Source organism: Macrobrachium nipponense, chromosome 1, assembly GCF_015104395.2.
Source record: "Macrobrachium nipponense isolate FS-2020 chromosome 1, ASM1510439v2, whole genome shotgun sequence".
In the NCBI taxonomy this organism is placed as follows: domain Eukaryota; kingdom Metazoa; phylum Arthropoda; class Malacostraca; order Decapoda; family Palaemonidae; genus Macrobrachium; species Macrobrachium nipponense.
In genome coordinates this window covers 88,241,093-88,256,689 of record NC_087200.1, presented here as the reverse complement: position 1 = coordinate 88,256,689, position 15,597 = coordinate 88,241,093, and the positions used below count along the sequence as shown (strand labels likewise).

At 39.8% G+C, this 15,597-nt stretch overlaps 1 protein-coding gene across 16 annotated transcripts in view; it reads left to right on the top strand.

The window, feature by feature from the left end:
* The window catches only part of LOC135219441 (leucine-rich repeat serine/threonine-protein kinase 1-like), a 940,187-nt gene that overhangs the window by 705,170 nt on the left and 219,420 nt on the right, over positions 1-15,597 (top strand). For 15 of the 16 annotated variants that reach the window (XM_064256227.1, XM_064256225.1, XM_064256220.1 and 12 more), the window contains 3 exons: positions 487-695; positions 1,562-1,772; positions 13,080-13,163. In XM_064256227.1, coding sequence (XP_064112297.1) covers positions 487-695; positions 1,562-1,772; positions 13,080-13,163 — 504 coding nt within the window. The remainder of the gene's footprint in view (positions 1-486; positions 696-1,561; positions 1,773-13,079; positions 13,164-15,597) is intronic. The other variant, XM_064256224.1, reaches the window with a different exon arrangement.

The window sequence follows — 15,597 nt, the reverse complement described above, 5'->3', positions numbered from 1 at the left end:
TCATCCCCCGCAAATGATAAACACTTTCCCAAGTTCAAGTGGCTTACAGTTTGTTTTGGAGACTTTGAGGATTTTGTAAAGTTTCATATGATTTATCTGTAATATAATCTTTACAAGGATTAAAATTATAGTATCAGTATGCACACACAGAAATACTTAATCTTTAAGATTACATATATGTTTATTAGATTTTTTGACTGTCACATTCCCACTCGCATGCATATGGTACTTTGTGTATTTTTATTATGCCTGAGTATGTTATTGCATTCACTATTGTATTTAACAGCTTGCCAGGCCCTGTTCTTTTTAATAATATTGTTTTGTGCTGCATTATTGTAAAACTATATTTAAATATTTTATATTAATTTTTTTTACACTAAACTAATATTTAACAGATGTTCACATATAGGATAGCTGTGGTTGCATATACATAGCTATGTACTTTTCTACATTCTCTATATACATACTATATTAATTTATTTCCAGGTTGGCAATTCTGCAGTACTAGAAATTAGCCTTCCTAATGAGGCTGTAGTGATAAAGCGTCCTCTCCAAGAGAGTGACCCTGCAAACACATCAGCAACAGACATCCTCGCCTGTGGTATACAGTCTGTTGTTTTGGATCCTGCCCCAGAATGTGTTGCCAAACTTCTGTCCTTAGCTGTAGATCATATTGATACTTTACTAGAAGATTGGTAAGTATATACAGTATTTGATGATAATAGTACTTGTGTGATAGAAAGTGTGTAGAGTGATTTTATGTTAGCATGACAGGATTATCTTATAAGATGTAATCTCAGCACTTAACTTGCGAGGAGTTAGGGATATCCACTAATGAAGGCTGTTTATTATTAAAGAAAGTTTTTGGGCCTAGCCTAGGAGGTTTTCTTAGCACCAAACTTTGCAGATAACCTAAGGTACTCAAGATGTTTGTAGAGTAATCATAGGAAACACTGGTCTCTTCTCTTGGTTTGTAAAAACTCATGAATTAAACATGATCACACTTAACATTAAATCAAAGATGAGGGTGACATGATTCAGGACATGATTTAGTGGGACTGAGAGGACATGTACTGTGCCTCCTAGCAGCCAAAGATATGTTTTTCATAGGCCTGTCTTAACCCAATAGAAAGGTTATCTTTGCTACACAGTATTCAGAATTCAGTTGTATGACTTTGAGTGGATTGTATAAATTATATTTATTTAAAATAATCAGTAAACAAAATTTTAATTGAGATAATACATAATCATTAATTCACAATAAGTTCAATAATTAGGCATGGACTTAAAGACAGAAAGTGGATCACCTTGAAGAAATCCAGTAGAATATGTTCTCACACATGAGGCCAACATTTTATTCCTATTGATGGATCAAAATTTTCCAAGTGCATAATCCCTCAGTAATTTGTTGCCTGCTTATTCTTTTTTGTATGCAATACTTGAAAAATTGTCAGGACTGATGGGTATGTCATAAAGCACATTACTGTTACATACTTCAAGTAACCTATTAAGAAATTATTCTTGTATAAAAGTTGTTTTTATAACTATGAAACACTTGCAGGTATCCAACTTTGGGCACAAGATTTGTGCACACAAGTGAAGGAAAATTCTTGGTGACTCGGTTGGTACCATGTCCAATGTGCCTTGAATGTCATGGTCAGCATGAGGGGCCAGGGAATCACCCACAAGCACGTCATTTGCCTGATAATTGGGGCTCTTTTGTGGAGATGAACCCTCTTTATTGTTCCATGACAGCATCTCAAATATCACAAGTAAGTTGTTATTTTTAAATTTATGTAAATATACAAATGTTTATGTATTTTTTATAAAGATTATAAATGCTGGATGACTCTGTTGGTTAAGTGTGGGGAAGAGGTAAGTTTTATGAAAATTTATAGCATGGTATTTGAAGTGGCAAGGATGCTTTTATCTAAAAATATCTAGGGTGGTAAATGTACTAACACATACCAGAGAATAAATAAAATAAAGAAAAAAGGTCAGTATAACTGACTCGCTCACCCTCCAAGAGGGTGTCGGTATGAACACTAGAGCGAGTGAGACCACTACCACGAACTTCTTGTCAATTAGAAATTTCCTACAACAAAATCCCACAGGAAGAGAGCCGACCCACAGAACGGGGCAGCAACTACTACTACTACAACCCACGCTTAGGTGACTGCCGCGCCTCTGGTGGCCATCCTGAAGTTAGCAATCAATCTTGAGCGAAGGGTTGGGAAGAGGTGGGATTTCGCTGGGCGACACGAACCAATCGCCCAGAAATAGATTTTTCCTACGTCAAAATCCTTTTTCTGGGCTCAGTTTGTGTCGCTGCGCGAAATTGTACCAGAGAATTAGCACAAGATTGAAATAAAGAAGGTCTCAATAAAACTTAAAATTCAACTATATACTATAATTGTAAGAAAATATATATACAATTGTTCGTACAATCTGGATAAAGAACAATACTTAAAAGTAACTTATAGTTAACATATATACAAAGGCTTACATCAGTTATATGTTGAATTGAAATAAACATGTGTGTGACAATCATAGTTCAAAACACATTAAGGAATTAGTAATAAACATTAGCAGTAAATTGTAATAAAGCATGTGTGTGAACAAACTTAAACTAAAGACACACCAAATAAGTTTCATAGATATTAATAAACAATACAATAACCATTGTTAATGGGGATGTGGCACCCTAGCATAAAAATAAGGGGACCACATCCTAAAGATCAGTATGTACAATCAATTGTGGGTGACCCTAGCAAAAAAATAAGGGACACCCACTAAACCATCACAAGAGCAGCTAAGACTCAAGGACAAACGTAGATGAACATGGTAGGCTAGACAAACTGTTGGCTGAGATAGGTAGAAAGGAGATCTGGATCTTCAACTAAACTACTGGGCAGAGTCAGGGGAAACTATGTTACCCGCTGCAACTGCTGAAAATTTTAGAGATTCCAAAGACTTTAAGTAGTGACGCTTAAATACTGTCGGCGATTTCCATCCAGTATATTTTTTCAAATCATCAAAATTCATATGTTGAAAGTAATTGATTGAGGTGGCTACTGCCCTGACATCGTGTACCTTGGGGAAGGATTCAGGGTTAGCTTGCTTAATAAAGTATAGGATCTGTTGCCTGATACCTTTAATTGATAAAGTACCACCTTTTTCGCTTCTAAAGAGAGGACCCGAAGAGGATGAGGATGTCCTGGACAGAAAGGTCTGTAAGGTCGTTACTGGACAAAGAGAAAGATCTTGGGGAAGGGGTATAACCTTCCAAGGTTCCCACCTCAACAAAGGATCCTCATTCTTTGCTAAAAAGCTGCGATCCGGAGAAAGCAGAACTTCTCCTGAAGGAAGAAATTCTACGTGACTCGCATCTCTGGATAACGCCGACAGTTCTGAAATTCTAGCTCCTGAAGCCAAGCTTAATAAAAACAATGTTTTTCTTAAGAGCATTATAAATGAACATGTCGTATTATTTGTATCTGAAGCCAGTTTTAGAACATCATTTAAAAACCATGACACTGAAGTAGGCCTTACTGAAGGTCTAAGTCTAGCACAAGCCTTGGGAATAGGCGAAAAGTAAGAATCTGTTAAGTCTATGTTAAAACCCAGCTGAAAAATCTTCTTCAAGGCTGACTTGTTTGTCGTAATAGTACTAGCTGCTAACCCTTTTTCAAATAAGGATCTGAAAAAGGATATAGCCGAATTGATTGTCATGATTTTAATGTCTGCTTCCCTCAGGAAGGATGCCAACTTTTAACTGCAGCATCATACTGCCTTAAAGTTGAATCTATCGGATCCAAAGAAGAGAATATTCTGAGGTCAATATTCGCATCTCTTTTCGCTGCAAACTTCATGAAATCCATAAAGTTAGGGTTTGAGAATCCCTGAGGAAGCGAACACAGTCTTCATTTGTACTGACTGGGAGAGTCTGGGATTGGGAATTCGAAGAGGACGAAGACCCAATTCCAGGATCAAGGGGTACCAGTTGCTCTTCGGCCAGTCCGGGGCTACTAGAGCTACTTGACCCTTGAACGTCCTGAGTTTGTTCAGTACTTTCAGGAGAAGATTCACCGGAGGAAAGACATAAATCTTCTCCCAGTTGTTCCAATCTATGGACAGGGCATCCGTGGCATAGGCCAGAGGGTCCAGGTTGGGAGCCACATAACAAGGAAGTTTGTGGTTCGTTTGAGATGCAAACAGATCTACTTGCAGGCCTGGTACCCTCCGGAGAATCCATTGGAACGAACTGTTGTCCAGTGACCATTCCGACTCCAGAGTAACTGAACGGGATAGAGCATCTGCTATGACGTTTCTCACTCCGGCCAGATGGGTGGAGGAGAGGTGCCAACTGAACTTGTCCGCCAGGGAAAAGATGGCTACCATGACATGATTCAGGTGTCTTGACTTGGAGCCTCCCCTGTTTATATAATGGACTACCACTGCGCTGTCCAGAACTAACTTTATGTGAGATTCTTGGCGGAGTAAACCTCTTCAGAGTCAGGAACACTGCCATTGCTTCCAATACATTTATGTGAAGCTGGCGGAACTGAGGTGACCATGTTCCCTGAACTTTCTTGAACTGAGAATATCCTCCCCAGCCTCTTAATGAAGCGTCTGTGTGGATAGTGATTCCCGGAGGTGGAAACTGAAGGGGTACTGATATGGACAGGTTCTTTAACTTTGTCCAAGGACGCAGACGATTCCGTAGAATCTGTGGTATTGATGATACCTTGTCCCTGGATCTGACATTTGCTCGTGAGCGCCAGATCCTGGTTAAGTCTTTCAGTTTGGCTTTCATCAAGATGTTTGTCACTGAGGCAAATTGGAGGGAACCCAGGATTCTTTCCTGGTTTCTCCTTGAAGCATATTTGTACTTTAGAAATTGTTTCACTGACTTCGCTATTTCTTTCCTCTTGGCTGATGGAATCGACAGAGTATGGGAGGATAGATTCCATTGGTTGCCCAGCCATTGAAAGTTGGACTCTGGAGTGAGTCTTGACTTTGTCCTGTTTATCTGGAACCCCAGATATTCCAGGAATTGAATGACTTTCATTGTGGCTTTGCGACATTCCTCGACTGTTGGAGCCCAAATCAACCAATCGTCGAGGTACGCTACTACCATTATCCCTTGAGACCTCAGTTGTTGAATGACTACTTCCGCTAATTTCGTGAACACTCGGGTGCTACATTCAGACCGAAAGGAACTACCTTGAAGGAGAATGCCTGATCTCCTAGTCTGAAGCCCAGGTAAGGGCGAAAGTGTCTTGCAATAGGGATATGATAGTATGCGTCTGTAAGATCGATAGAGGTGGTGACGGGCCCACAGGGAAGTAAGGTCCGCACCTGCAAGATGGTCAGCATTTTGAACTTGTCGCAGCGAATGGCCAAGTTTAAGCGGGACAAGTCTAAGATTACCCTTCTTTTTAATGAGCCTTTCTTTGGTACGCTGAACAAGCGACCCTGAAACTTCAAACTGTTGACTCTCGCTATTGCTCCTTTCTGGAGGAGCTCCTCCGCATACTCCGTCAGTTCTTTCGATGGAAGTTGGAGGGGGGTCTCCAATCCAACTCCAACCCAGGCCCTTCGACACAATGCTCTGTGCCCATTTGCTGAATCCCCACCGATGCCGGAAGAGAAACAGCCTCCCTCCTACCTTGGAGATCTCACTGCTGCTGGGTCGAGTGACCTCCGCGGCCTCCACGGAAGTGATTTCCCCTGTTGAGCGACCTTCCTGATCCTCTCTGACGAAAGGATCCCCTAGCTCTACCTCCCCTGCCGAACCGGTCATAGTGCTGGAAGGCTTGACCTTCGAACACCTGGTTAAAGGCGGGGGAGACAGCGTAGGAGGTGGAAGGCTGAGCCTGAGGGGAAATCACGTAAATGGGCTGAGCCGGAGTCTTCGAGGTAGAAGGCTGGCCGGATTGCACAATCGGCACAGCTGACACAGCTTGGTTAAACCGTTGAGGCTTCTTCTGATAAGGCTAAGGCTGGTAACGTTTAGCCTTTTTCAGCTTCTTGCCTGCTGTAGACTGATCTTGGCGCCTCTTAGCAGTGAGGCCCCAATGATCCTTGAGGCTCTGATTAAGCCTTGTTGCCTCATTTTGGACCTCCTTGACCATTGCTTCTGGGAAGAGGTCTGCTCCCCAGATGTTCGAGGAAAGCAACTTATTAGGTTCATGCCGAATAGTTGCTTCCTGGAGGACATTGCTTTCGGCAATTGACTCTGGCTGTCACAAACTTGTACAGGTCCGATTGGACCGTATAAGTCTGTGACTTGGTCAATAACTTGAAGAGCGGCTCTGAAGCATAGGAAATGGCCGCTACCTCTGTCATTGCCATGGTGTTCATCGACCTGGCAAGCCTAGACTTGGCCTCAAACTCAGCTTGAATGAGGCTATCAGGAAGTCTAGGCAGCTTCTCGCCGAACTGGTCCATGGCGCAGTCCGGTTTGAGCTTACCTGCCGAGAAGGTGTTGGGCAGATCCTCCCACAAATCTCCAAGCGAAGGGAGCAAAGGAGAAGTGGGATCTGCTTCCCTTAACTGAGGTAAGGGTTCTCCCTTCAGGCCAGCTGGGATGGTGACAGTGGCGATCTTCATTAAGAAGGGGAGAGGAGCCTCTTCCTCCATCATAAAGATGGTGAAGGGACTCTTGAACGCCTGAATCCTGGTGTTCGAGCAGTCCATCTCCTCTAGACACCTAAGCCACTCCCTTTGAGCCTGGTCCCGGGAGTACAACACTGTCTCCCTCGGGACCTTATCCTCCCTAGTCATGGCTGCCTCCGTCAGTCTGGCGTAGCCAATGAACGGCGGTTGAAGGTTCTCCGGGTAGAACTCGAAGTCTTCAATCCTTCGAGTGCCGCACTCCGGGATGGAGATGAGTACGTCCTGGAAAGGGGCGTATGAAGCCACTCTCCAGGGGTTGTTCATTGAGAACGGAGGCAGAGAATCATGGGGAGGAAGCTGTACTAGACCAACACCAGGTGCCGGAGGAGTAGCTTGAGGGGCCTGGTTGAACCCGGATATAATGTTCTCCTGAGTTGTGATCCTTTCGGATAACTGGGAGAACATCTGCTCCATGCTGTTCCTCAAAGAGCCTACCAAGTCCCCCATCTGCTGCATCATCCCAACGGAGAAGGCGTTGGGATCAAAGGCCGGAGCCGATGCAGAGGTGGAAGGGTAACTCGGTAGAGGTACCTCAGGAGGAGGAGAGACCGTTGACTCCGCCGGAGTACGGGGCCTCTCCTTGGAGGACTTGCTCTTAGAGGACCTAGAGCCTGAAGCAGAAGATTTACCCTTCTCTGCTCCGGGATTTGAAGCCAAAGACTTACGAGACGATGACGCCGACGATGCCTTCGTAAGGGTTTTCTGCGCTCTGTGCCCCTTCACCTTGGGTTTCACAGAAGCGCTAGGCGTAGAGTACTGGAGCTCAGCTCCTGTAAAGCCTTGGAAGGAAGCAGTAGATATAGCGGGAGAAGAAGATCCAGAAGTGCCCAAGGGAAGCCCTTGGGCGTCCAACGTACCTACCTCGACCAACAGGTCGTCCACACCTACCATCGGTTCCACGTTCAGGTCCAACGTCGCGACTTCCGCCGAGATATCCTGGCCTGGTTCCTTCATGCAAGCGGCGATCTGCCGCTGGATAGCCGTCATCATCGGGGCTGCCTCCGCCGGGTCGACGTACCCCGTCGACTTGCCGCCGGGGAACAGAAGGACAGCCATCCTCTTCTCAAGAATGTAGGGCTGTCCCTTGGCGGCGTTCTTGCCGAAGCCGCCGACCCAAGCCCTCAGGGTTGCAAGGGTGGTCTCTCTAACAGCGGCAGCCTGTAAGAGAGGGTGTCTATTAGCTTTTAGTTTAAAGTTGAAGTTTAACCTTAGACTAAAATAGAGCCTTAAGCCTACACATTTTGGGCATATATTTCACAAAATATGGAGAACTTAAGCTTAAAAGATATTCTGAACTTAAAATTAAGATATAATGCAGTATTTACATGCTATATATACAGCTGGAAATACTTACCTCGTCCAAAAACTGACTCACAAGATCATAGCAGATCGTACACGTTTCGTGGAACCAGACCTGCAGATTCCCGTGAGGAGTCGCGCACGGAGCGTGGGACCTGCAAACTTCATGTCCACAGGGGTCCTGGAGCACGGCGTTGCATCCTGGGTGCTCACAGCTGGTAGTCTGTAAGTGGAAGGATACATGAGTATCATTATAACACATACTCTAGAACTCCGTTGCATGCCGGAGAGCGAAAAATTTTTGGGCATAACCCCTCCCCTACCGCCTTAATAGGCATAAAATATAGCTCCGGTGTGAGCCGGAGTAGGAAACAGAGGGCAAGGGAGGGACCCAGCTTAAGATAACTTATCAATAACTTATGATTAACTTAAGCATAAAATAGCACAAAATTCCGGAAGACGATTCCGAATCGCGGTGGTGTCCGTCTCCGCCGGTTGCGCCGGAGAGACGGGATGGTTAAGGCAAAGGAGACCGACTGTACGCCTGAGGTCCGCCAGTAGGCGGGGTACTAGCTCCCCCCCTCGCAATCAACGGGGCTCCGGGAAGAAAACAGAGCACCGACAACATGGGGAGGGGCGAAAGGGCGAAACAGAACTTGAGCCTACAGCGTAGCGACGGAGCAACAAAGGAGGGGGGAGGCCAACCCCCCTACTTCGTCACAACGGAGCACCGTGAAGCAGAGAGACAAGGTCATACCCAGTCCAGCGTCTGTCCAGCCTCCCCTACTCCCTCCGCGTAGGGAGAGAGGGAGACAGGCCCGGATGGAGCGAGCAAGGACGGACCTCCCTCCCCCCAGCTCTATGGGAGAGCGGGAGGAGGGCAGGGTGACTGGGACGGGCGTCTGGCTGTACCGCGATCACAGGGTGACCACGATACGATAACACGATAAAAACAACGAAATCTATAGCCAAGGTTAATGCAACCAAACTGATCAGCAAGATGCAACCGTTGATGCAACAAAACTGATAATAAGGAAGCAACAAAACTAATGGGGACCATGATATAATAAACCTAGGCTAAGATAACGTACCAGACGCCCTAGGCTAACCAAAACCAAATAAAATAATTAAAATAATTAAAATAACACCAAAGTAGGGGAAATAAATATAGTAAGAGAAAAAATCCAGGAGTGTACGACTAACCCGAAAGAAAGTCTACCACTCAAAGCTAGCCTGGGCCGATACTAAGAGCTATGGCTAGGGTCTGGATGGAAGAGATAATGCCTACGAAAGGTATAGAAAGACATGCATGCATGACATAAAACCAATGCAGGCTAGATCCCCTAACGAATAATAATCATAAAAAGGTCTAGAGACGCATAGAATAAAGGGAAGGTTCCAGGTATGGGAGACCGAGAACGAACCCGCCACGAGGCAGAACAATGCCGCCATGCTTCCGACCGAGAATCCGTATTTATACCTAAAAATCGGCAAATACTGACTCAAGGAAGGAAAAAACTAAATAGGAACCTTTCGGAATACTTAACTTAGCTGATGCGATGGCTGATCGTTCCATGATGGCAGAAAACCCTCAAAAAGAGCACGAAAACACAGAGCAAGAAAAAATGCGGCGTCTCGTAGACCTCTAACTTTAAAGGATGGCCACCCGAGGCGTGGCAGTCACCTAAGCGTGGGTTGTAGTAGTAGTAGTTGCTGCCCCGTTCTGTGGGTCGGCTCTCTTCCTGTGGGATTTTGTTGTAGGAAATTTCTAATTGACAAGAAGTTTGTGGTAGTGGTCTCACTCGCTCTAGTGTTCATACCGACGCCCTCCTTGTGGGTGAGCGAGTCAGTTATACTGACCTTTTCTTTATTTTGTTTATTCTCTGGTATTTGTTAGATCATTTACCTAGAAATAATGAATTAAAGGATTATTTCGCGCAGCGACACGAACTGAGCCCAGAAATAGGGGCTATAATGTCAGTGAATAGATATTTGTAAAGAGAATTCCAGCTTTAGAAATTCATAAATACGTACCTTGCAATTACCATATGGAAGCCAAAAGTGAATGAATATAGTTCTTCCCTTAATACAATTACTCACGTTTATGAATAATAGTCACTGGAACAGTTTAGACTTTATATGTGGCAAAGAAAATATGTACAGTATTTCTTTAAAAATGGGCAAAACAGAATTTAACTAAATTAAAATAATGTTTACAGTAAAGTACTATAATCAAACCAAAATGTCATGGTGGATGACAGGAGGTCTCATCAGGATGCTTCGTGTTTGAATCTAAAAGTTTAAGACTTTTCTCCTTTTATACAAAGGGGAAAATCTCATTGGCTTATTTGTAAAGCAGAATTAAGTTCTGTACTGGATAGTGCAAGATTAATCCCTCCACCCACCCTTTCATTTCTTACTTTTTTTCTTTTTCCTTATTATAAATTAGTATAAATAGTTTACATCTGGAATATTGGTAGCTTCACATGCTCAATCGCAAACTCTCCTCACTTTGGACAAGGGCCCATTGTTTAACTTTTCTCTTGCAAAGTAATTATGAACGTCATATGCAAGAGCTTAAAACAGAGAAAACATGTCTCTCAGTTTTTTTCAGCAGTTTCCATGGCTAAAGCAGGGAGAACATGTCTGGGAGTCTTTTCTTTGCAGGTAGGTCTAGTGATTGACAGTGTACTACATGTTTAAGATTAAGCCAGCTTGTGCTGGCACAGGCTCTTGTTCCTGGAGCAATCCATAGGAGTACTACATATACAAAACACTGTTATATATAGAAGAAGATGAAAGACCAAAAGAATTTTTGGCTTTATAATGACCCAAGGTAAATTATAATAATACAAGGTGGAATTTTAATCCTTTTAAAGACGTGACCCCAGTACATACCAGATAAAATCTTTCTGTGAGATCAAGATGGCTTATAGAGAGTTTGGAGGCAGTCTTATTCTAGAATAAGTATTGCAATTAAAATATTATAAAAGGTTATCTCTTATCAAATCTCTACATCTGTATACTTGTAAAAGATCAATTATACATTTCCTTTGTGTTTCCTTGATAGGCTCTTTTTAGATGTTAGTGTGTGTGTATGTATGTATATATATATATATATATAATATATATATATATATATATATATATATATATGATATAATACATACATATATATATGTATACAATATACATATATGTATATGATATATATATATATATATATATATATACATATATATATATATATATATATATATATATATATATATGTATATATATAATATATATATATATATATATATATATATATATATATATATATATAAGTCATATCACATTTCCGTGATTCATATACATATATCGAGCTACAATGTCCTTTAATATCTAATTCGCTCTACCTCGGAATTAATATATTTTCATATATGCTTAACCGAAGGGGAATTTTTCTCGATAATAGATTTGCCTGGACCAGGGCGCGAACCTATGGGATTCCTTTCAAACCCAGGAACGTCAGTGAAGCGTTACCTACTACACCACCATATTAATTCCGAGGTAGAGCGAATTAGATATTAAAGGACATTGTAGCTCGATATATATATATATATATATATATATATATATATATATATATATATATTTATATATATATATATATATATATATATATATATACATCATATATATATATATATATATATATATATATATATATATATATAAGCAAATTCCACAGGAAAATGATAGTCGGAAATCCAAGCGCTTTCGTCTTTACTCAGACATTGTCAAGGAGTTAATGAAGTACAATGGAGAGAAAGGACTCAGGTACAACACAAGATCAAGAATACCAGATGGTTAATTGTCAAAAGGGTAAAAATTAAAAGAGATTATATAATCCAGGATTATCGGATATTACACGGTCACAAACCTAAACAGATTGACCCTAACCAAAATTACAAAGTTTCTTTACAGTCCAAAACATGTAAAAACTTAATATATTAATTTTGTTGCTTATATTTATCAACAGCTTTTTTCATTATGAAGCATCAAGTTTAAATAAACCAAGACTTAAATTTAGAACATTTCTATTATTTGACTTGATGAAACAAGAGTCAATGATATTCCTTTTCAAACTATTAAAAAGACCAAGTATAAAATATTTTTGTGGGTTATTCTTGAGTTTTAACCAACAAAATAGTAGGTTTTCAGCATTTTTATAAGGGTTCCAACAATTCGCGGGTTTAACTATTCACAGGGGGATCTAGTACGCATCCCCTGCGAATATGGGGGGACTACTGTATATAATATATATATATATATATATATATATATATATATATATATATATATATATATATATATATATCAGGGGGATCTGGTACGCACCCCCTGCGAATATGGGAGGACTACTGTATATGTAATATATCAGGGGGATCTGGTACGCACCTCCTGCGAATATGGGAGGACTACTGTATATGTAATGTACATATATATATATATATATATATATATATATATTATATATATATTATATATATATATATATATTATATATAATATATTAGATATATATCTATATATATATATATATATATATATATATATATTATAGATATACACAATAACACTAATAATTCCTTTTCTGTCTGTATGCATGCACACAAACACACACACAAAGGTTACTCAAGGTCACATTTAAATAAAATGAAATAAAAAAATGTGGGATAAATATACAAAGCGAACACTCCAACCGAATGGTTAATCCCCCTTTATTGCTGTGGTTTTAGGTTTAAGTAGGTCAGTTTCCTTGTGTGTTAAATGACCAAAATGTTCTTAACTGCAAACGATATATAGTCTGGGAGAAACCTCCTGTCACCCGCCACAATATTTTGGTTTGACCATAATTGAGTTCTATTATGACAGATAATTTTCCATTTGCATGTTTTATTAATGGATCTTCATCTACATTGTTTTGAAAGTGACATTTACTATGAAGCAATGTAGTTGCCTTTTTTGTCAGTTTTAAAGCTGCTAGGTTTCTTAAGAATAGCCAACTGAGTGAATGGGTATTTTATTGAAATACATAACTTTCCTCTCAGGATCTGAATTCATCACATACCTCCTCCTTAGAACGTTCCATCCTTACTAACAGCTTAATGGGAAGTTTGGTGAATTCTCAGCAGGTAACTATCTGTAAATCCCTTCTTTTGTGAAATGCATGTGTAATTTATCAACAGTAGAGTTTGTTATCCAATACCCAAAGACATAGCGTAAGTCAGTAAAACCTCTCAGATACTATCATTCTTGGTGAAGAAGACTTCCATGTAGGAAATTTCTCATAACCTTGAAATTCTCCTTTCATGAAAGTTTTATTACAATTAGGGCTAGATAACTAACTGAAACAGGAACCAGTATAGTTCTGTACAATATAGCTTTATGTCTACTCTGACGTCCCTGTACTTATAGTTGTTAAAACTTTTTAAAAAAACAACAAGAAAGTGTGTTGTACAGTATAATGCTCCTCCAGCTCTAATTTCTGTAGATTATGACTAGAAGCATATGGCAATTATTACTTAGATAAAGAAGTAATTATAATTTGTTATCAGTATTCACATTATACTTAGGATCATAAATATTAACAAGCTGAATTTTTCATACTATGTACAGTATTGTTATGAAGAAATTGAGACTGATGACCTGAAAATAATTGTGGTGAGGTAACAGTAACACATATGTGGTATATATGAAGGTTGTTATTTATGTAAAAATCTTCCATAATGTAATACAGTACAATCCCAATTTCTTGTAGACCACATAATCCCATTACTATTAGCATTTTGTGTTTAGTGTTGTACATGTATTTCATACAACATTTGTTCACCAATACTTGAGAGTTATATTTAACGCTGCAGTTGCTTCTCAGCAATGGTTTCCTTTTAGTGCTTGCCATTGTCTGACTAACTCCCTGCACAATTATGTTGATATACTAAATATTTAGTATGTTAACTTTAGAACTTTTCCTGATGCGCTGTCTCGGAATTTCTGGCAACTAATGTTAACTTAGTAACAGTGCACTTACCATCAGCTTTATAACAATATTAGTTTTTACTTAAATACAATTCTAAACTTTTGTAAGTGTTTAAAAATGAAAATCAAAGGTATGTTAGAAATTAGTTGACAAGAGTTAAGCAATTACAAAATAGAGCTATCCATTTTCTTAATGAAAAAAAAGTGAACATCATTCATCAGTGTATGCATGTGCACAGAAAAGGGGAGCATGATGCATTGAGGTGGGATTAAATTAGAATTGAAATTTTATTATAAAAGTGAACATCTCTAAATTTGTCATGAATATGATTTCATATTTTTACACTTTGGATGCTGATGCTCTGAAAGATGAGTAGCACATAAGAGGTTAAAGAGCTAGGAATGATAGAAAAAAAATTGCTATGAAAGATTACCTGAAGGAAATATTCATTACTTAGACAAAGAAGGTCATCCTTAGGAACAACTTTATCTAAATGATAAAGATCACAGTATGCTGTTGTCATTTAGAATAGACAATATTTTAAAGATGACAAATCCCTTCCATATGATGAAAATTATATGTATTTGCAAACACATTACATAAAATAAAAAATGTAATTTTTACCCAACTTTTATCCATTACAAGCAATGTTGAATGGGTATAAATCACTAATGCAGTATAAATTATAGACCTCACAACATGAAAAATTGTAATTAATATTAATAATAATATGTATTCACAACATGAAAAATTGTAATAACATTAATAATGATAGCTACATCAACTGCATTCAGTTTTTATAGTGGAGCTCTCTCTGTCTTTCTGATGATTGATTTTGTAGTTACTCCATTCTGCCAGTAATTCACCAATATTCTTCATTCCTGGAGAGGAAAGCAGTACAAACTTGGGGTGCTGTACTTCGGATAAATACACCCTATCAGTTACAGAGTAATGACAATGGTAACTGAAATTGAGAGTTCATCATTCATAGAGTTGTCCTTATTCAGGAGAAAATGTTCTTCAGTGTTGATCGATGCTACGTTTCACTCAGGCTTCCCTCAGCATGATCAATGTCAAGACCAGAGTAGACTGTCATTCCTGTTAAGTCTTTCTCTTTATATGCGAGACTCGCTATGAATGAAAGTCTGCTTCCATCTTTCGGTGTGATCATGGTCATCGGAGCTTGAGTGAAACGTGGTCTTGCTTGTTATGTACGAGACTCATCCCAAACTGACAGTCTACTCCCCATCTTTGGGCATGATCATACTCAGCAAAGCCTGAGTGAAACGTGGCTTCAGTCAACACCAAAGAAGACTTTCTTCTGAAAAAGGACAAATCCATGGAGGACAAACTCTTGATTTTAGCTACTCTATTGTCATTACTCTGCAAACTGATATTTATTTGTACGAAATAAAGCTACCCAAGTTTGTACTGCTTTCCTCTCCAAGAATGACAAACATCAGAGAGTTACTGGTGGAATGCAGTAACCCTGAAAAATCAATCCTCAGAAACATAGAGAAAACAATAAAAACTGAATGCGGCTGATGCAGATGTCACATTCCACAAGTTAAAAGAGGTCTTCTAATCAT